Source organism: Xenopus tropicalis, chromosome 3 (assembly GCF_000004195.4).
Source record: "Xenopus tropicalis strain Nigerian chromosome 3, UCB_Xtro_10.0, whole genome shotgun sequence".
In the NCBI taxonomy this organism is placed as follows: Eukaryota; Metazoa; Chordata; class Amphibia; order Anura; family Pipidae; genus Xenopus; species Xenopus tropicalis.
Genome location: NC_030679.2, coordinates 145,593,089 through 145,614,467, shown reverse-complemented (window position 1 = coordinate 145,614,467; position 21,379 = coordinate 145,593,089). Strand labels below are relative to the sequence as shown.

General features: G+C 41.9%; 1 protein-coding gene across 1 annotated transcript; it reads left to right on the top strand.

Moving 5' to 3' along the window:
• Positions 1-7,021: 7,021 nt before the first annotated feature.
• On the top strand, positions 7,022-21,165 carry LOC116409842. Its single transcript, XM_031899546.1, has 7 exons — positions 7,022-7,088; positions 7,926-8,303; positions 11,327-11,674; positions 12,539-12,898; positions 15,203-15,304; positions 17,257-17,338; positions 20,816-21,165. The coding sequence occupies exons 1-6, from the start codon at positions 7,046-7,048 to the stop codon at positions 17,292-17,294; spliced, it is 1,269 nt and encodes a 422-aa protein (XP_031755406.1). The 5' UTR covers positions 7,022-7,045; the 3' UTR covers positions 17,295-17,338; positions 20,816-21,165.
• The last annotated feature ends 214 nt before the right edge of the window (positions 21,166-21,379 follow it).

The following is a 21,379-nucleotide window of genomic DNA, read 5'->3' as shown; positions in this document are numbered from 1 at the left end:
GCTACAAATCCAGTAAAGTACAAATACCATTTGCCAATAATACTGTAGCCTAAAATTTGCCCTTTAGATCCATGTCCTTAGCACCCCTTTTCCTGACTGTATAACCCATTAATAATAGACCCAATAATATTCTAGATCTTATCCCAAAGTACTGGGAGAGGCAAGTGACAGCTGGAGTTCCGCAATGGTAAGTATGAGAGTAATTAATAGTAGGGATGCACCGAATCCAGAATTTGGTTCGTTATTCAGCCTTTTTCAGCAGGGTTTGGATTTAACCGAATCCACGGTCCTGGCCGAACCAAAACCGAATCCTAATTAGCATATGCTAATTAGGATTTGGAAGGGTTAAAGGTCCACGAGGACACGGAAGTGAAAAATTGTTATTAACCCTTCCGGGTCCTAATTAGGATTCGGTTTCGGTATTCGGCCGAATCCCTTGGGATCGATTCGGGGGTTCGGCTGAACCCAAAAATCTGAGTTTGGTGCATCCCCAATTAATAGTGGCGAGCGAATCTGTCCCATTTTGCTCCACTAAAAAATTTGCGAAACTGTTGACTTTTTTGACATGACTGCAACTTTTTTGACAATTTGACGCAACCACATTTCTTTGACAATTTGACAACACGCAACTTTTTCCCCACTTGGCAAAATTTTTTTGTGGCAATTTTTTTGCAGTGAATTTTTGCAGATGTTTCATAAAAATTTTTTGCAACTAGTCCATCCCTGGCAAAAAAAAATTCCATTGGATCAGGGACCTCATTGGCTTGTTGATGCTGTCCCTGAAATGAAGGCGCCTATGCCCACCATTTTGATTTGTTAGTTTGGCCCTATGGCCAAATGATCAAATTAGCCCAATATCGCCCATCCGTAGGTGGACATATCGGGAGAAGAACCGCCAAATGAGCAGATCTTACAGTGTATGGCCGCCTTTACCCTGAGAAAAAAATCTTTATAGCCCCCCAAAAAGACCATATATTTTCATAATAATTGAGCATCAGTTAAGCCCCCCATTGTCTATACAGTTGGTCCTTCAAGAAGCCCCAGTGTATGCTTTCCCCATTCTTGCACTTTGGGTTCTAATATGAACTGGCTGGTAACTCCCAGAGTTTGGTACTAGGGTGATGGCCTTAGGGAAGCCCTCGAAAGCAGCCCAACATGAATACATCAGGGGTGGTTGTTTGTTTTGGAACTAAGCACAAGTAGAATGCAATTATGTAGACCAGCGGTTCTCAACCTGTGGGTCGGGACCCCTTTGGGGGTCGCCTAAGACCATGGGAAAACACATAATTCCGATGGTCTTAGGAATAATTTTATGGTTGGGGGTCATCACCACAACATGAGGAACTGTATTAAAGGGTCGCGGCATTGGGAAGGTTGAGAACCACTGATATAGACCATGCTGTGCCCATTAGAATGCTGGTACTCAATGAACTTGTGGTATTGCCTTCATTTCTATTAAATGTTCCATAGATTTGTTCCAATCTCTTTCATGTTCAAAATAACCCCAACCCCAGGCAGTAGCTTAGAAAGTTTGAAAGTCTTTCATATAAAGGGCAATTGATTGAGCTTGTGAGGCATTTAGTCTGATCCTCAGTGCACAGTATTTTTGAATGAAGGCAGATGGATACTAGCAAATACATAGAAGCTCACAAAACATACATATTTGTTTTCCCTAAGGGATTAATGTAATACAAATTAATAATTTTGCACCAGGTCCATAAAAAGTTGTCTTAAAAGGGGCTCTTAGCTAGCATTCTGCCTTTGTACCCACAATTAGAATTAACTGCCACCTAGGCCAATCACCTGCCGCCCACACCCAGCTCAAAAAGCAAAATGCATTTTAATTCAGTTTGATAAATTCACCAGTTCATTCCCCATATTAGAAACCATTTTGTAAATATATTTACACTTATCAATTCATCAATTACTATTTCATTGCACCATTAAAGACAACTGAGGGGTAGTGATGAGCGAATCTGTTCCGTTTCGCTTCGCCGAAAAAAAAACGGCAGAAAATTCTTGAAACGGCGAAAATGTCGAGTGACAAAAAAAATTGTTGCCCGCAACTATTCTTTTGTTGCGCAGCTATTGTTTTGTCGCCCGCGCCTATTATTTAGTCGCCCGCGGCTATTATTTTGTCGCGCGGCTATTGTTTCGCCGCCCGCGGCTATTATTTTGTTGCGCGGCTATTATTTCGTCGCCCGCGGCTATTATTTCGTCACGCAGCTATTATTTCGTCGCCCACGGCTATTATTTTGTCGCACGGTTATTATTTTGTTGCCCGCGGCTATTATTTTGTCGCGCGGTTATTATTTCGTCGCCCGCGGCTATTATTTTGTCGCGCAGCTATTATTTCATCGCCCGCGGCTAATATTTTGTCGCGCGGTTATTATTTCGTCGCCCGTGGCTATTATTTTGTTGCGCAGCTATTATTTCATCGCCCGCGGCTATTATTTTGTCGCGCGGTTATTATTTCGTCGCCCGCGGCTATTGTTTTGTCGCGCAGTTATTATTTTGTCGCCCGCGGCTATTATTTTGTCGCGCAGCTATTATTTCGTCGCGCGCGGCTATTATTTTGTCGCCCGCGACTATTCTTTTTTGATGCCAGCGACAATTTTTGGACGTGCGGCAAATTTTTTCATCCGTTTCGCGAAACAATCTGCCAATGTTGAAACGCAGAAATTTGCTGCGAATCCATGCCTGGCGAAACATTTCACCCATCACTACTGAGGGGAGTTCCAAACGCACAGGCAAATAACGTTTCTCTGCACCAATTAATTTATGAATCCTTCTCTTGTTACAGTTCAGAAACTACACTTTCCATCTGCTTTGTGTATGTTGCGACTGTTATAATTCAAAAACCTTTGTCGTTTAACACTCGGCCATGCGATTGGTTCCCAAACTCCTCACTCTTTACTCCCAACCAGTCAATTTGATTTAAAGACCCCCATCTGGGCTACAACTGGTAATGGTGGCCATACACATTACAATTACTATCTTTACGATCACTCGTACCCTTCACTGACGTTTAGAGCTGAATCGTCAGATATTGAGGTAGAAACAATAGGAATTCTACCCCTATCTATTGATTCAGCCCTAAACGCTTGCCTTTGCTTGGTCGCCTTCAACGTCGCCCAATCAAAATTTTCTGTCCCACCGATTGACAGGTTGACCAATATCCAAGGCTTTTGCGATATCAGTTACCTCGTCAATCAGGGTTGGAAAGGGGATACAGGGCCCACCAGGGCTTCTGCCTCAATGGCCCCCCCGCCACCTTCACCCTCCCCTGCAGGGGCCCCCAACAGCCTCCGACCCCCTCCCCCGTGTGTGCCTAAATGAAACTTACCTGCGGTATGTCGGGGGAGCGACTGAAGGATCACTGGAGCGCCCAGGGGGTTTGGGTCTCTGCCCAGTCCGACGCTGTTGTCAATCCACCATACATACACCAAATATTGTACAAAACCTAATTTTGTACAATAATATCGGTGTGGGTATGGCCAGCTTAAAGGGAAACTATCCCCCCAGAATGAATACGTAACCAACAGGCAGTTTATATTATGTTAAGTGGCCTATTAAAGAATCTCCCCAAACTGGAATATATATATCAGTAAATATTGCCCTTTTACATGCTTTCCCTTGAGCCGCCATTTTGTGATGGGCTGTGTGCTCCCTCATAGATCAGCTGACAGGAAGTGATGCAGCTCTGACTGTAACAGGAAGTAGTGTGGAAGCAAAAGGCAGAACTCTGCCCATTCATTGGCTGATGGGGCCTAGCATTTATGAGTGCCTTGGCTTGTTTGTGTGCACTGTGACTCCTATGATCCCAGGGGGCGGGGCTTAGTACTTAAAATGGCAGTTTCCTATTTAGGATTCCCCAATGGCACATACTAATAAAAAAGTATATTTATATGAAAATGGTTTATTTAGATGAAGCCGGGTTTTACACATGAGCTGTTTATGCAATATATTTTTATAGAGACCTACATTGTTTGGGGGTATAGTCATCATACTGGCACCTCAGTCATCATCAATGGGCCTATCAAATCATATTTTGTTTTTATCTCTCACTCTGAGGTTATCTTCCCAAACTCTTCCAAAAATGAGTACTGTACCAGGTCTAGTAACTCATAGCAACCAATACAATATTTGCTTTCAAGCAGATGACCAATGAATGCTATTGTCTGCTATGGCATGGACCAAACTCTGCGTTATGTATTACATACATTATATATATCTTTTTATCAAAGCGTAATGGAGCACTTTTAATCCTGGGGGGGGACATCAGTCACTGGATAATTATGCTGGACAAGCTTTGGGCAACGGGGTTATGTCGGTAATTGAAGGTGCAAGTTTTGGTGGTAGTTGTGTATTGATGTATATGTGAGATGGAAGAGGTGACTATTAGATAATAATGTTATGGAAGAGCCTATCCTGCTACCATAGCAGCTCTATGTAAGAGGCTACAGTCAGTATATACACAGAATAACTCACCTCCCTGCCCTGCTGCCCGGCGCTGCTCCTACTGCCGCCCTGCATTTATATAGTGAGAGAATGCGCTTCTATGGGATTTATAGCATCAATTATATCTGTCAGAGATGGAAGAATCGCCCCATAGGGGACTAGAGTACAACTCCAGCAGGTACCATAATGCATTGCTGTTCCGCTGTTTGTCTTACGCTCATTAATCCTTAATTACTTAATGGGATGTGTATGCCTTGGGATAATGAATTCTCCATACACAGCACCACTTCTCTGATTAAAGGGGCCACGTCATTTTAATATAATGTTGGATAATATATACAGTATATATGTAGGCTTTGTTATATTTCCAAATAAACCACGTTGTTTCACATAAGACCTGTAAGAAGTTTCCCGTTTGTTCAAATATATATATATATATATATATATATATATATATATAATATAATGTATGTTCTGGAAAATAAGCTCATTGAATTTAATTCTGCAGTTTTACTTCATTTTAGTTCATTCTTTTCTATTCAGCCCCTCCCCTATTCATATAATGGTCTCTCATCCAAACCACTGCCTGGTTGCTAAGGTAACTTGGACCCCAGCAACCAAATGGCTGCTGAAACTCCAGACTGGAGAGCTCCTGAACTGAAAATGAAATAACTAAAAAAACTACAAATGATAAAAAAAATGAAGACCAACTGCAAATTGTCTCAGAATATCATTGTCTACATCCTACTAAATGGTAACTCAAAGGGGAACAACCCATGTAATGATTTTGCGCATTTGTATTTTTTATGGTTGGGGTATTTCTTTCACGTGTGATAAAATGTCATTTCTAAAGCACTTTATGAATAGGGATGGGCGAAATAATTCAGCAGGCATGGATTTGCAGCAAATTTCGATGTTTCGCCATTGGCGGATTAAACGGGTGGAAAAATTTGCAGCGGGAAAATCCATTGCGCAACGAAAAATTGTCGGGCGTATCAAAAAAAAATTGCCGCCCACGTAAAAAATGTCATGTCTGCGCGTAGGTCAAAAAATATTGTGCAACATTTACGCAATTTCGCTAATTAATTTGACAGGCATGGATTCGCCATGAATTTCCACGTTTCACCATTGGCGGATTATTTTGTGAAACGCACAGAAAAATTTGCCGCTAGAAAATTTGTCATGCAGCGAAAAATTGTCGCCTGCATAAAAAAAATTCTGCGTCAAAAAATATTCCGCGCGTGCATTTTTTGATGCGCATGTCAAAAAAATATTGTGCCACAGTTACGCCGTTTCGCTAATTACTTCAACAGGCATGGATTCGAGGCAAAATTCCGAGTTTCACCATTGGTGGATTATTTTGCGAAATGGAAAAATTTGGCGCTAGAAAATTTGGGGCGCAACGAAAACATTTTTTACACGCAAGTCAAAAATTTTTTTTGGAAGACCAGAGACACAGTTTTACTCCAAGCATAGCCCCCCTGCAGGCCAGCAGTCCCCATGGGGCTACCAAATAGCCAATCACAGCCCTTATTTAGCTCCCCAAAGAACTTTTCATGCTTGTGTGGCTCCCCAACACTTTTTACATCTGAGTGTGGCTCATGATTAAAAAAAGTTGGGGATCCCTGGGTTAGGGTCTGACCTCTTCTCCTCTGATGCTCTGAGGTAGGTGGAGTCCTACCTCCTACTGCTTTGATGGAATCCGAAAAAGAGCAAGTACATGTTTCCCTCCCCTTCAGGAAACAGGTTTCTTACCAGTAGTAATGAGTGAATCTGTCCCGTTTCGCTTTGCCATAAAATTCACGAAACGGCAAGAAAATCAGCAAAACGGCAAAAATTTCACAAAACGTATTTGCCGCACTGTGTTTTAGTCACTGCGGCCAATTTTTTTTTTGCCTGCTCTTTTTTGACACAACTGCACCGCTTTTTTATGCGCCCGTACCCTTTTTTATGCAGCTGTGCCCATTTTTCCCTTTCCACATGACCACGCCCTTTTTTTTAGGTGACCACGCCATATTTTGCTACGGACACACCCTTTTTTGACGCACCGCCCCCTTTTTTGTTGCACTTTTTTTATGCATCCGCGCACATTTTTTACACGGCCACGCCCTTTTTGGCGCGACTGCACCCAATTTGACATGCGACAAAAAAATCTGAGCAACGAATTTTCCCACGGCAAATTTTCACATAAGTTTAGCGAAATAATTCGCCAGTGGCGAAATGCTGAAATTCGCTGCTAATCCATGCCTGGTGAAAAAATTTGCTCATCACTAGTTACCAGAACTTCATAAGCAGCAGAGGGAGGTTAACCTCAAGAGTCGGGTCCCCTACAATGGTTTTGGTGTGTTCCATACAAGAAGGTCGAGACTGCATGAAAGCTAAAGGCCATGATTCATAAAGGTAACGAGCAATGTGTAGAATGTTTCGAGTTTCCCAATCTGTTCCTTCCTTTCTCTAACGCACTTCCCCATCTAACTGTGTTGAAAGAGATATTTTTTTTATACATGTGTATTGAGAAACATCATACAGTTAAGAAAGTTCCCAAACTGAGTTACATTTTCAACGAAAGCGGATAGTCTTCACCATGTCTGGTCTGTTTGTCATCTGCTCTGCCATGGTTGTGTGGGGTAAGTACATGCATTCTGCCCCATGTACCCTTTTCTCTGTAATAATAAAATAGTACCTGTACTTGATCCCAACTAAGATATAATTACCCCTTATTGGGGCAGAACAGCCCTATTGGGTTTATTTCATGGTTAAATGATTCCCTTTTCTCTGTAATAATAAAACAGTACCTGTACTTGATCCCAACTAAGATATAATTACCCCTTATTGGGGGCAGAACAGCCCTATTGGGTTTATTTCATGGTTAAATGATTCCCTTTTCTCTGTAATAATAAAACAGTACCTGTACTTGATCCCAACTAAGATATAATTACCCCTTATTGGGGCAGAACAGCCCTATTGGGTTTATTTCATGGTTAAATGATTCCCTTTTCTCTGTAATAATAAAACAGTACCTGTACTTGATCCCAACTAAGATATAATTACCCCTTATTGGGGGCAGAACAGCCCTATTGGGTTTATTTAATGGTTAAATGATTCCCTTTTCTCTGTAATAATAAAACAGTACCTGTACTTGATCCCAACTAAGATATAATTACCCCTTATTGGGGCAGAACAGACCTATTGGGTTTATTTAATGGTTAAATGATTCCCTTTTCTCTGTAATAATAAAACAGTACCTGTACTTGATCCCAACTAAGATATAATTACCCCTTATTGGAGGCAGAACAGCCCTATTGGGTTTAATTACTGTTTCATTGTTTTTTTAGTAGACTTAAGGTATGAAAATCCTTTATCTGGAATACCCTTGGTGCTGAGCATTCTGGATAATGGGTCCTATACCTGTACTGCTTTTTGAAATGAAAATGAAATTTCTTTCCTAAAAACCTTCATTTAAGGGGCCACGGCTGCCACGTACTGCACAGAGCAGATACTGAACATTGAGTCCTTCCCAGGAGATTCCGTCGGGATCCCGTGCAGGTTTGTCTATACCAAATCCATCGGTCTTGTTTCAGATGTGGAAATTGCCTGGAAAGCTGGGCCGCACCATTACTGTGGAAATGAAATAAATAACAAAAGCAGAAATTATACAGCACCAAGGTACCAGGGCAGATTGTCTGTAATGGGGGATCCTCGGACTGGTAATGTGGCCCTTACTCTAATGAATGTGACAGCGGCAGATGGGGTCAACTACTGCTGCCGGATCCTACTCAGACTTCCAGATGGAACGACGAGACAGTGGCAAAGCGCCAGTGGCACCAAGCTGACCATACGGGGTGAGTGTTATAGTTCATGATGTTTCATCAATGCCTAACCAAGGCGTGTCTACAAAGCAGCACTTTTCCACTGTTTTCCCCAAGGTCTTCAATGATCATTGTCAACACTCATTGCTTCAACTATTAGAAGCAATATTAGAAATGTGACTTCATTGTGGATTCCCCCATTAGTCTCAAGACTAAAGGTGGCCATGCACGTGAGGTCACCAAGCAAGCGGATCTTCTCCCAATATCCCCACCTACAGGTAGGCGATATCGGGGGAAAATGTAGGCTAATTCGATGGTTTGGCATCTGCGGCAATGGGGCAATCGGTTCAGGGACCGCATCAACGAGCCTATGAGGTCCCCAATCCGACTAAATCTTTTAACCTGCCCGATCGATATCTGGACAATTTCAGGCCAGATATCGGTCAGGCAGGCCCCTCGTTCCTCCCCTACACGGGCCGATAAGCTGGTGAATCGGTCCAAGGGACTGATATCGGTAGCTACAATCGGCCCGTGTATGGCCTACTTTACTCAGTAAGAACCAGCAGGAACCATCAGTTGCGATAGATTCACAATGTGGAAGATCCTCTCTTTTCTTCACGCACATCATGTTCTCTCTCCATCCAGAAGCCTCCAATACCTATGTAATATGGAAATATACTAGCAGAGTGTTGTTAACCATTAAGAGGCCTTCATCTCCTTTTGTTTACTCCTTTCTCTTCTCTGGTGGGTCCATATACAGTGTATGAGCTTCTCGCAGCCATCTCACTACTGCTTCACCAAGTTCTCACTAACCTGCTACACAATCCAGTTCTCTAACTGGTGCACCATTGCCTGGGGGCTCTTCCCACCAATTTCTCACTTGTAAAACAAGCTTATAACAATCTCCTTCTCTCTAGCTAGCCCTAGCAAGGTGCAGCTTCCCATCTGGTCTGGTCGGGTATTATTTGTTTTCTTGTAGATGTTATTAGATGACCAATAAGCCAATGACACCTTAACAAAAGGTATAGAAAAGGTAAGATGCTTCTGCAAACAGTGTCGGACTGGGCCCCCCGGGGCCCCCCAGGAAACCTTAGACCATGGACCCACTCTCCAACCTATTTTTAATCCTTTCCTTGCCCAACCACTTTTCTATTCTCCAAGTCTCTTTTATTTCCATGCTAGCGTCTATCCTTCCATCTATTTCTCCTCTTTGTTCCCATTATAAATAGAGGATGACTATGAAGTAGGCAAATGGTTTGGAGCAGGAGGGCCCACTGGGAGTTTTCTTGGTATCCTGGTGAGCCAGTAACAATCCAGGACCCTTCTCTTCTAGGAAACTTATTGCCAAAACATGAATGGGACATAATTGCCCGCAAATACATTAGATATCCCTATTTAATCAAAGCTTACCACTAATCAAATTAATTATGATAGCCAGGGGAACGCCCCAATGATTCAACAAATTATAGAGCTGTAGGGACCCATAGGGTTAATCTGCCCCTATGGCTTTAAACCCTACTACTTCATTCTGATGTTACTGGGCCAAGACCCCTTTGTATCAGTTTAGAGTTGCCTTATGCCTTATTGGTTATTTGGGTTGACCACACCTCTTGCACTCCAATATAGTGTTTAGCAGGAGGGTGGGGCTTCCGCTTTGGCTTCCTCTGTGTCTCAGGTGAAGGCCCACTGAGCCTGGGATCAGCACAAGACCCCAGTAAAGCCATAATTTACCCAGGAGTCATCATCTACTCTAGTGAAGTTGGGGACAGGGACCCCGTGAACGAGGACCAGTTAGATAGTTACTCTTGTAAGAGCACTTTCTAGGAAAGTGAGATAAAGAGGGAAGGAAGCAAGAGCAGTTTGGGCTCCACCAAGGAAAGTAGCTGGAAGTACCTCTCATACAGGCAGTGTTGTGTCAGCATAGGGCCACGGTTAAGACATAGGAGACTGGTAGTATCTCAACCCTGTTCCATAGTCGGCTGTAGGACACTCAAGCTAGGGGTTATCAACCTGAGGGCTGAGGTATCTATCCTGACTGCTTCCATAGGGGTGCCAAGCTGTCCCGGTGCATTTACCCTGCCCAGACTCTAAAGGAGGTGGGATAAACCGGTGTGCATCCTCTCTGTGCTGTCCTCAGAGTACTACTATCATATAACATCTGTATGTGAGTATTTGATCTAACCCTGCATCTTTAATTGTCTTGGACAATAAATGATCTCTACTGTTCAACTGCAAGAGCTCCTGGCCTCCATCTTATCATTTGATTTAAGCAATTACACTACACAGTGGCAGTGGGAGGTGTAGTTTGAACAACACCTTCCAACAGTTCCTTCCACATAGCGAAGGCCCATCCTGGGTAAGAAAGTCATAATGTACCCCATGCTCTATCAATAGCCTGGGTTAGACTGACTTAAAGCCAAACAGGGGTTACAGAGCGTTTGGTGGGAGGCCGGTATGGTCTGTAATAATATTTAAGACACACCCACAACTGAGGGACAATATACAAACAATACCGATATACAATATGTGTGTTACTTACTGTGAATAAACTCTAATAATGGGTAAGTGTATGTAACTGGTAATCCACCCTATTAACACACGTTGTTATTATCTAGTTGCATCGAACTATACACAGAGAATTTAGTTTTTTCCTTCTTATGACTTATCTTTTACTTTATTCTATTGTTACATACTTACATACTTACATAGTAACATAGTAAGTTAGGTTGAAAAAAGACACACGCCCATCACGTTCAACCATAATGCCTATATATAACCTGCCTAACTGCCAGTTGATCCTGAGGAAGGCGAAAACCATATCTGAAGCCTCTCTAATTTGCCACGGGGTAGAAATTCCTTGTATGTTCCTTGTTTTTGTGACCTCCCTAATAAAATGTATCTATGAAAAATAAAAGTAGAGAATAACTAAACACTTAATTGATGTCTCAGAAACACATAAGCAAATACCGAAATCCTTGAGATTGTCCATGAGTGGGGAGTGAATGGTATAAAAGTGAAATTATTCATTAATCCATTTGTTCTCTTTGGCTCCACAGGTCCCTCGGAAATGACTGTCCATCAGCCCCCACTCATCCCGGCCCTGGCTGGGGATACGGTGACCATTCCCTGCCATTTCTACACCAATGACAAGGTGTCTGTAGCCGACGTACAGTGGGGCTATGGTAGTTATTCAGCTTGTGCAACAGCTACTTATGGTACCACTGGTCTCCATGGAAATAATCTAGAAGGGCAAAGCACTCAGTTAGGGGCAGGCCTGGCTTCCATTCAGATCCACCAAGTGAAACGGTCCGACAGCGGCTGGTACTGCTGCAAGCTGCGCGTCACCGGAGATGGAAAGTCCTATTCAAGGGAACGGAATATCGGGACATATCTTTTTGTTAAAGGTATTTTGACTCTATAGTTACAATGTAATAAATTTATAGAAATGTAAAATGTATTTCCCAACTACTGCAGGAAGCAGAACCCCTCAGTGACTGCTAATATCCTTATCATTTACAGTAGGGGGTACAGTATCCCTTATAATACATGAGTGATACTCAGAGTTCCCTGTATAACTCAGCCTGCAGCCTTGTGCCTTTATATGGGGGGCACAGAACCCCTCAGTGACTGCTAATATCCTTATCATTTACAGTAGGGGGTACATTATCCCTTATAATACATGAGTGATACTCAGAGTTCCCTGTATAACTCAGCCTGCAGCCTTGTGCCTTTATATGGGCACAGAACCCCTCAGTGACTGCTAATATCCTTATCATTTACAGTAGGGGGTACAGTATCCCTTATAATACATGAGTGATACTCAGAGTTCCCTGTATAACTCAGCCTGCAGCCTTGTGCATTTATATGGGCACAGAACCCCTCAGTGACTGCTAATATCCTTATCATTTACAGTAGGGGGTACATTATCCCTTATAATACATGAGTGATACTCAGAGTTCCCTGTATAACTCAGCCTGCAGCCTTGTGCCTTTATATGGGGGGCACAGAACCCCTCAGTGACTGCTAATATCCTTATCATTTACAGTAGGGGGTACATTATCCCTTATAATACATGAGTGATACTCAGAGTTCCCTGTATAACTCAGCCTGCAGCCTTGTGCCTTTATATGGGGGGCACAGAGCCCCTCAGTGACTGCTAATATCCTTATCATTTACAGTAGGGGGTACATTATCCCTGCAGCCTTGTGCCTACAGAATGGAGCTGTACTTGTACTCACATTACCATTTCTCCATGTTTTTATTCCCAGACAGAACCAGTGAATTAAATATCAGGCAGCCAAATGAAGTAACATTCTCCAGCTCTGCCACCATCAGCTGCAGCTTCAGCCTCCCCCCAGGCAATGATCCCTTGTGGCTCAAAGTCTACTGGATGTTTGGGAACCCAAATGAGGGCTTTGCCTATCACCCTGACCCAGAATTTATTCATCCAATTTACAAAGGCAAAACCAGACTGGTGGGTCAGTCAGACCTGTATCTGGAAGGGGTCGATGGGATGGATAACTCCTCCTTCTACTGCCGCGTGGCAATGCGCCTGTGCAAAGCCACCGATCCCTACAGAGTCGACATTTTAATAGAGGAAGGAGCTGGGACATTACTACGAGTAAATGGTAATGAAACGCTATATAAAATAATCACTAGCTGTAAAATTAAATAATCTACATTAAAAAAATTAGATTCAGGGGGGAATTTATTAACATTTGGATTTTCGTTGTTTTATAGTTTTTTGAAACTTTGACTAAACTTATTTTCATGAATATCAGTCATTTATCAAAAGATCTAAACTGAAAAAGCACAAATGAAAATTGTTGTACAAAAGCCAGCATTAGTGATGAGCGAATCTGTCCCGTTTCGCCATAAAATTCACGAAACGGCAAGAAAATTCACGAAACGGCGAAAATTTGTGAAACGCATTTGTCGTGCATTTTTTTTTGTCACCCGCGTCTATTTTTTTACATGACCACGCCTTTTTTTGATGTGCAGCAAAACAAATTCCGCTCGCCGAATTTTTCCGTGGCAAATTTTCACGAAAGTTTCGCAAAACAATTCGCCAATGGCGAAATGCAGAAATTCGCCGCGAATCCATGCCTGGCGAAAAAATTTGCTCATGACCAGTCTGTCCCATTTTGCTTCACTGAAAAATTTCCAAAACTGCTGAAACATTCACAAAATGGCAGAGAACAGAGAAAATGTGTCAATTGTCAAAAATTTACAATTCTTTTGAAAAGAAATAATAAATTTTTGATGCAAGAGACAATTCTTTTTGAAGCAAGAGACAATTCTTATGATGAGAGAGACAATTCTTTTGACGTGCAACAATACGTTTGACACAAAACAATTCTTTTGACGCTCACGACAACTATTTTGACGGGGCGACAATTTTTGGATGCACAGGAAATTTTTCTGAGGCAAATTTTGTCGCCTATTTTGCGAAAAAATTCACCAATGGCTAAATGCGGAAATTCAACGCAAATCCAGGCTTAGTGAATTTTTTCAGCCATCACTAATCAATGGTTGGGTTTGATTTTTTTTCTCAATTCAAGTTTTTTTTAACTTAAAAAAACTCACATTTGAGCCATGGTTCGAAAACTTGAATGTCTGGTAGTTATTAAATGCAAAAACCCCGCAAATTAGAATGTAAAAATTTGCCATCTAAAAGCTGGCGAGTTTTTATAGAAGCCAATGGGAGTTGGAATTCTCAGAGCTCGTAGGCACGGAAAATTAGACATATTCAAGTTTTGTATTCGAATGACTTTTCCTTATTAATAAATACGTGTCCATTCAGTGAACAAGTTTATGCAATTTAGGAAAACAAACTTGAATTCAAAAACTCGAAAATTGATAAATAAGCCCATTATTTTTCTTAGAATGTCATTTCCTACATCATAGCACCCTATTACCAATTCTATATTTCAGAGACTTCATAAATAAGATGCAGATGGACTTGTTCTATTTGATATAATTGTGTGAACCCCAACATGTATCTTGGCTCACCCTATGGAGGTTATTTATCAAGATTCATTTTTTCGCAATTCTGTTTTTTTTTCTGCTCTAATAGCCATAAATTAGAATTATGGCTTAAAAAATGTGAATTTCTGATATCTAATAAGATGGGAAAAAATGACAAAAAACTTTGGCATCTGGAAGCTTGTGAGGCCATGTAGAAGTCAATAGGAGCCGTCGTAGGCAAAATTGAAACTGTTTAGTCAATTTGAGTTTTTCATTTTTTGGGACACAAAAATCTTAAATTTGAGGTATTTTTTATGGTTTTATTTTATTGCATTTTTTTTTTAAATTCCTTTTCTTTAATAAATAAAGTAACATTTGTGTTTTTAAAGTTTTTGAGGTTATTCAAAGCAGAAATGGGAATGTTAATAAATGTAGCACTGGAAACTTTTTGCTATATATGGAACATCCCTAATATCTCGTTGCTTGGTGACATCTGTAAACCAGCATCTTACTTGGTTATGAGTGACCCACCAACAACCCAAGGACACGTTCTCCAAATTATTTTCCTCCTCTTTGTTCCCCTACCCTCTTTTCTTTCCATACTATCATTTTTCCTTCTACTTCTCCTCTTTGTTCCTGTATTTATTATTTATTAGTGATGAGTAAATTTGTTTGTGAAACGGAGAAAAATTCACGAAAACACATTTGTCACATGACTTTTTTGCCACCCGCAACTTTTTGTACGCAACCGCAACTTTTTTGTATGTGCAACAAATTTTTCCGCTGCAAATTTTCTCAGAAGTTTTGCAAAACAATTCGCCAATGGCAAAATGTAGAAATTCACTGCCTGGTGAAAAAAATTCACTCATCACTATTATTTATCTATAGGACCACAGGATTGTGAAATCCTTACAAAAGGTGGGCATTAACTTAAATTCCCCCCCTGCCTATTGCTTTTTATCCAGATATATCTTCAAATTGGATTCTCTATGTCATCATAACACTACGGTGTGTGGCAATCTGCATTCTCATCCCCTGTGGGATTCTGGGATATGTAAAATTAAGAGGTATGTGAAAATGGATTATTCAATACAAAAAAAATCCAATTTTTTTTTGTAAGTTTTAGAACTGTGTATTTTTTGCGATTTTTTTTGTTAATTTCTGTGACTTTTTCGTACTTTGCAACAATTTGTGCGACAAAATCGCATTTGTCGCAACGAGTACAAAAGTTTTGGAATACATTCAAGCTTCGGTATCGTGACTTTCCTTTGGAATTGCCATTGAGCCCTATGGGAGGCTTCCAAAACCATGCACGGAAGGTTCAAAGTCAGAAAGGTTTTTGCGTCATTTACGATCGTTCGGATATGAAAATTTCGTGAGTATCAGATCGCCATTCGCAAACGATCATTTCAATATGAAAATTTCCGAACTTTCGGATTGTAAGTACAACATTTTCGGATTCAAACTAAAAGAATTTTCATGACATTTGCGATCATCAGAAATGATCGGATTCCGTGATTCAGATTCGTACATTAGTGAATCAGCCCCTTAAAATTGAAATTTAATTTTTATAAAGTAAAATAACTTTTGATTTCCAAATTTTAACAGTCGATCTTGAAATTCTGACTTTAAAAAGTCAAAATGTCAAATTTATAATGAAATATTTTAAAGTCAGAATTTTGAATTTGAAAATCAAGATTTCAAGATCAAAAGTCAAATTTCACAGTTTTAAAATCAGCATTTTTACAATCAAAATGAAAATATTTCATTTCACAGATTTACCAAAAGTTGAATTTGAGTAAAAAAAACTTGGAAAAGAAGTTGAAAATCTCAACTGAGCACTTATTCATGAAAAATAAAATAAAATAAATCAGTTGCTTAAAACCATGTAAAACAACTTGATTACAATATAAAATGCCACTTTATATTCAACAAGTCTGCAAAATTGTTACTATTTTAGAAAAATCTATTTTTTTAAAAAATTACCACCCCCTCTGATGTCTACAGAAACTTACCAGCTTTTAGCTGCTGTTTTTTTTATTTTCTTGCCTAATAACCCTAATATTAGGGTTTAGAAAACTTGAATTTGCAAATAGTCAAGACCATGCTTTTTGGGGAAAATTTGAGGAAAACCCAAATTATGTAAAAACTCAAAAGTAGCTGCTGCTAAATTTGCCCTATAGGTTTGCCTAGGTCATCATTTGTCTTTAAAAAGTAAAAATTCAGCTCACATTTTGGACCCAAGTTATTTTCAGTGGAAACTAGAAATTTGGTTCATACAACGATGAAAATTTCCCATATTTTTCCGAATTTTTCGATTTCAAACTCCAATTTTTCTTCAACAATTTTCAATACCTTAAAATTCACTTACTTATAAAGGTTAAAGGAGACATATTGGATAAATGGGAAAAACCCTAACCCTGTAGGCAATTATGAATAATATCCGGTGCTGGTTTCCCTTTGGGCTAAACATTAACCCTATCTGTAACAATGGCCCCTTTATTGGAGCTCCCTATAGATCCTCTCAGGTCCCTGTCTGGGTTTCAAGGGGTGGGCGTGTCCTAACGGTCCCTTCCAGAAGCACAGTAGGAGGGGGAGAGCCAATCACAACCCTGCAGTCACACAGACAGGCTTCAGTTCCCTATCAGGTCAGCCTAGCTGCTGATTGGTTCCTATCCTACAGTGCAGTGTACAGAGGGCCACTGGCTCCCCAGCTCATCCAGAGAATTCAGCCAGCAGGAAGTGGCACAGATGGGCGGGGCTAGTGGGGTTTGGGGCGAATTTCTCAATAAATCAGTCCAAAACACAACTTTTTTAGCATAATCCTTTTATATCTAGAGGAGTATAATTCCCTGGTACATTGTTAATTTTTATAGAATATGTCTCCTTTAATAACTGAAATTAATTATGGAATACAAATTGTTCTTATTTCTGTGCTTTCTAATGAGTTTGATGATGTTTCCTGGGTCAAAAGCATCGCAGTCCCATCTGATTGAATTGGTTTTGTTGATCTTTTCAGGACTGATCCATAAAACTTCTAACAAGCAAAGGAAGTAACAGCCCAGTTGCCTTATTGAGCTGTTACTGGGGCCTTATAATGAGTGAGTACATAAGTCATTGGGGTATTATCATGTGTATATATTCTTCATTTCTCCCAGTACTCTGCTTTACTGTATTCCCTTTGTATGGAGCAAGGTGTGCACATTTTTGAAAAGATTCGCGCAACAGCGAGAATGTCGTGCATCAAAAAAAATTGGACGCCGGTGAATTTTGACACCCGTTTTGCCGCGAATCCATGCCTGGCGAATTATTTCGCCCATCACTATTGATGAACTTTAATATTTTTATGCTAGATAGGATGACCTGTAGAACTATAGAACCATATTTAAACCATATTAGATGTTGGTTTTTAGTGCAAAGCTACAGAAAATTCCACCCTACAGAAAAGATATAAGTAAGGTAACCCTAAAAAAGAAGATACCAGCAGTATCAAATAGTAGGCTACCCTGCTGTAGCTGTATACACTACTGCACATGTCCCATGTAAGCTACTGTAACTGCCAAGCAGCTGCCTAATATTGTGTCCATGGGCAGGGGATCAAATATTTGAATGTGTCTTCTCCATTCACTTGAATGCCCATCACCTGAAAGCACCAGCATGTACCACTTCAAAACACAACAGTCAATATGGTGCAATTACTTACTGTTTATTGTACTGAGTTCTTGGGATAGGTATCCTGTCTTGTTTAATATCTTATATTCACCAGTCTCCATAGGGAATAGTGCTGGGCGGTATGACCAAAAATGTATATCACGGTGTTTTTCAAATTATATCGGTATCACGGTATTTGACGGTATTTTTTTTTCCCCATGCATGATTAGGTGTTAACCCCAGTTTGCAGGCACCCCCCCCCCATATACATAAAAATTGGTGGCCAGGGGCCAGGGCCCCTAAATAGTTTGCAGGCACCCCCCCCCATATACATAAAAATTGGTGGCCACCCATCCCCCCTCCCTCCCTCCCTCCACCCCTCCACATAAATAGAAATTGCTGGCCACCTATCCCCCCTCCCTCCCTCCACATAAATAGAAATTGCTGGCCACCCATCCCCCATCCCTCCACATAAATAGAAATTGCTGGCCACCCATCCCCCATCCCTCCACATAAATAGAAATTGCTGGCCACCCATCCCCCATCCCTCCACATAAATAGAAATTGCTGGCCACCCCAAACATCCCCCCACCCGCCCCCACCCCCCCTTCACATAAATAGAAATTGCTGGCCACCCCAAACACCCCCCACCCCCCCACCCCCACCCCCTTCACATAAATAGAAATTGCTGGCCACCCCAAACACCCCCCCACCCCCCCTTCACATAAATAGAAATTGCTGGCCACCCCAAACACGCCCCCACCCCACCCCCCCCACCCCCTTCACATAAATAGAAATTGCTGGCCACCCCAAACACCCCCCCACCCCCTTCACATAAATAGAAATTGCTGGCCACCTATCCCCCCTCCCTCCCTCCACATAAATAGAAATTGCTGGCCACCCATCCCCCATCCCTCCACATAAATAGAAATTGCTGGCCACCCATCCCCCATCCCTCCACATAAATAGAAATTGCTGGCCACCCCAAACATCCCCCCACCCGCCCCCACCCCCCCTTCACATAAATAGAAATTGCTGGCCACCCCAAACACCCCCCACCCCCCCACCCCCTTCACATAAATAGAAATTGCTGGCCACCCCAAACACCCCCCCACCCCCCCTTCACATAAATAGAAATTGCTGGCCACCCCAAACACCCCCCACCCCCCCACCCCCACCCCCTTCACATAAATAGAAATTGCTGGCCACCCCAAACACCCCCCCACCCCCCCTTCACATAAATAGAAATTGCTGGCCACCCCAAACACGCCCCCACCCCACCCCCCCCACCCCCTTCACATAAATAGAAATTGCTGGCCACCCCAAACACCCCCCCACCCCCTTCACATAAATAGAAATTGCTGGCCAGGCAGGCACCCCCATAAAATATCCCCCCTCCCTCCACATAAATAGAAATTGCTGGCCACCCCAAACACCCCCCCACCCCCCCTTCACATAAATAGAAATTGCTGGCCACCCCAAACACGCCCCCACCCCACCCCCCCCACCCCCTTCACATAAATAGAAATTGCTGGCCAGGCAGGCACCCCCATAAAATATCCCCCCTCCCTCCACATAAATAGAAATTGCTGGCCACCCCAAACATTGGTGTTCAGTGATGTCCGAGTGATGCGTCCTAGCGATGGCGCTTTTGTAGAGCGTGCGCGCTGACGTCACGTGCGCAACCCGGAAATACTTCGAAAAAATTGCAGGAGGCGCGCACACCGTTATGGGGGTATGTTTAAAATTGATATCATTTTTTTTTTTAAAAAACGGTGTTCGGTTTATATCGGTATACCGCCCAGCACTAATAGGGAATAACAAAATACTTCACTTGGTCCGTAATTCTTCTTCTCTTTATACCTTTCACTGCATAATAATGACCCCAAAGAGCCAGGAGGAGGACAAATAGAATGCCATCTAATTTTATTTCTCTTTACCTTATTCATAATATATCTGTAACCCTTTCTTGGCACATTCACTTTATATTGGGCTGTATATACAGGAGATATGTGTTCTCAGAGTAATATTGATACTGGGAACTGGGAACAGCGCAGTGCCTCCACCTAGTGGACACTGAGGAACACACCTCTAGGGGATTTCCACTTGGAAATAATCACACACGGTTTGCAGCAATATCAAACTTTATATAACTTTGAAATAGAAAGTAGAACAGCTTTAGGGAGGACTGATAATCCTGTCCTGAGGAACTTGTGTGGGCTATCCACGGCTGGCACAGTCTCTGTACTTGCCCAGCCCCCAACTTGGATCCGGATAGACCCCCAACACTTTAATAAGTTCAGTCCCTTCCCCAAGAGCTCTTAATTCCCCCCAGGTAGCGCTACCTGCCCCAGAGTACCTTCCCCAAGAGCTCTTTAGTCCCCCCAGGTAGCGCTACCTGCCCCAGAGTACCTTCCCCAAGAGCTCTTTAGTCCCCCCAGGTAGCGCTACCTGCCCCAGAGTACCTTCCCCATTGAAAAGGTTGGCTGCTCCCACATAGCAGGTAACCGGGCAATACCTGTTCACTCAGGGGACTCAATCTGAGAGTTCCACAGAGGACTTTATATTCCCTGGCAGTCCAGCAGACTTTTATCCTTTCAAGTCTGAACTTACACAGGTTGTGCTGACTGCTCACTCTGGGTCTCTCCCTCTGTACTGGCAAACAACAGAAGGGGCTCCCTTTATAAACTGCTGGGCCTGCCCCTAGATTTTTGGCTCCAAAACTTAGGCACACCTCTCCCAGAGGTGCACTGGGCCAGCCAGCCAATCGGATCCCTCCCCAGGCTGTAGCTAGGCTGGATGAGATCACAGACAGAGAAACAAGGGACAGGGTTCTCTGATCCCCTACATATATTTATTAGTATGAGTATGAAAGTGCAGTATTTCACAATTCCCAGATCTTGTATTCTTGTGTTCTTCTTTTTTAGCTGTAGAATCCTCAGAAGTGTTTGAAGCCCTTGGATCAGAGGCGGGACCATAAATGATGAATTCCAGGTTCTGTAATACTTTACTGGGACGTAGTGAAGAATAAAGGGCAGATGTTTTCCAAATGTTGTTGGATAATTGTTATGAGTTTTAGCTGAAATGTTTTTGGTCATCGTAGTTTATAGTATTTGTAGCGTTATAGTTCATTATACTACATTACACGCTCTGCCTTTCTCAAAAAATCTTAATCTTAGGTATGAGATATTCTTAGGCATGTTGATGTTTTTATATTACTATATTACATTTGTTTTTTATAAAATATTTTTTTTTAATAAAATCCCTTTCTACCTGTGGTTCTTGTTACTGTTATTCTTATTGTTATTATTATTGGGCTGTTCCTGCTGAATTGTACTTAGTACAGGGGACTCCCTATGCTGCCATAGTTTTATGGTATCTCTCTGTACAGGCTATGAGCAAACTTAGGGGGCTGTTCCTGCTGAATTGTGCTTAGTACAGGGGAATCCCTATGCGCCATAGTTTTATGGTATCTCTCTGTACAGGCTATG

Excerpts from the sequence above, each read along its gene's own strand:
- LOC116409842 (XM_031899546.1), top strand. The coding sequence starts at position 7,046 with ATGTCTGGTCTGTTTGTCATCTGCTCTGCCATGGTTGTGTGGG. Across the intron at positions 8,304-11,326 it reads CACCAAGCTGACCATACGGG|GTCCCTCGGAAATGACTGTC; the intron begins GTGAGTGTTATA and ends TTGGCTCCACAG. Across the intron at positions 11,675-12,538 it reads GACATATCTTTTTGTTAAAG|ACAGAACCAGTGAATTAAAT; the intron begins GTATTTTGACTC and ends TTTTATTCCCAG.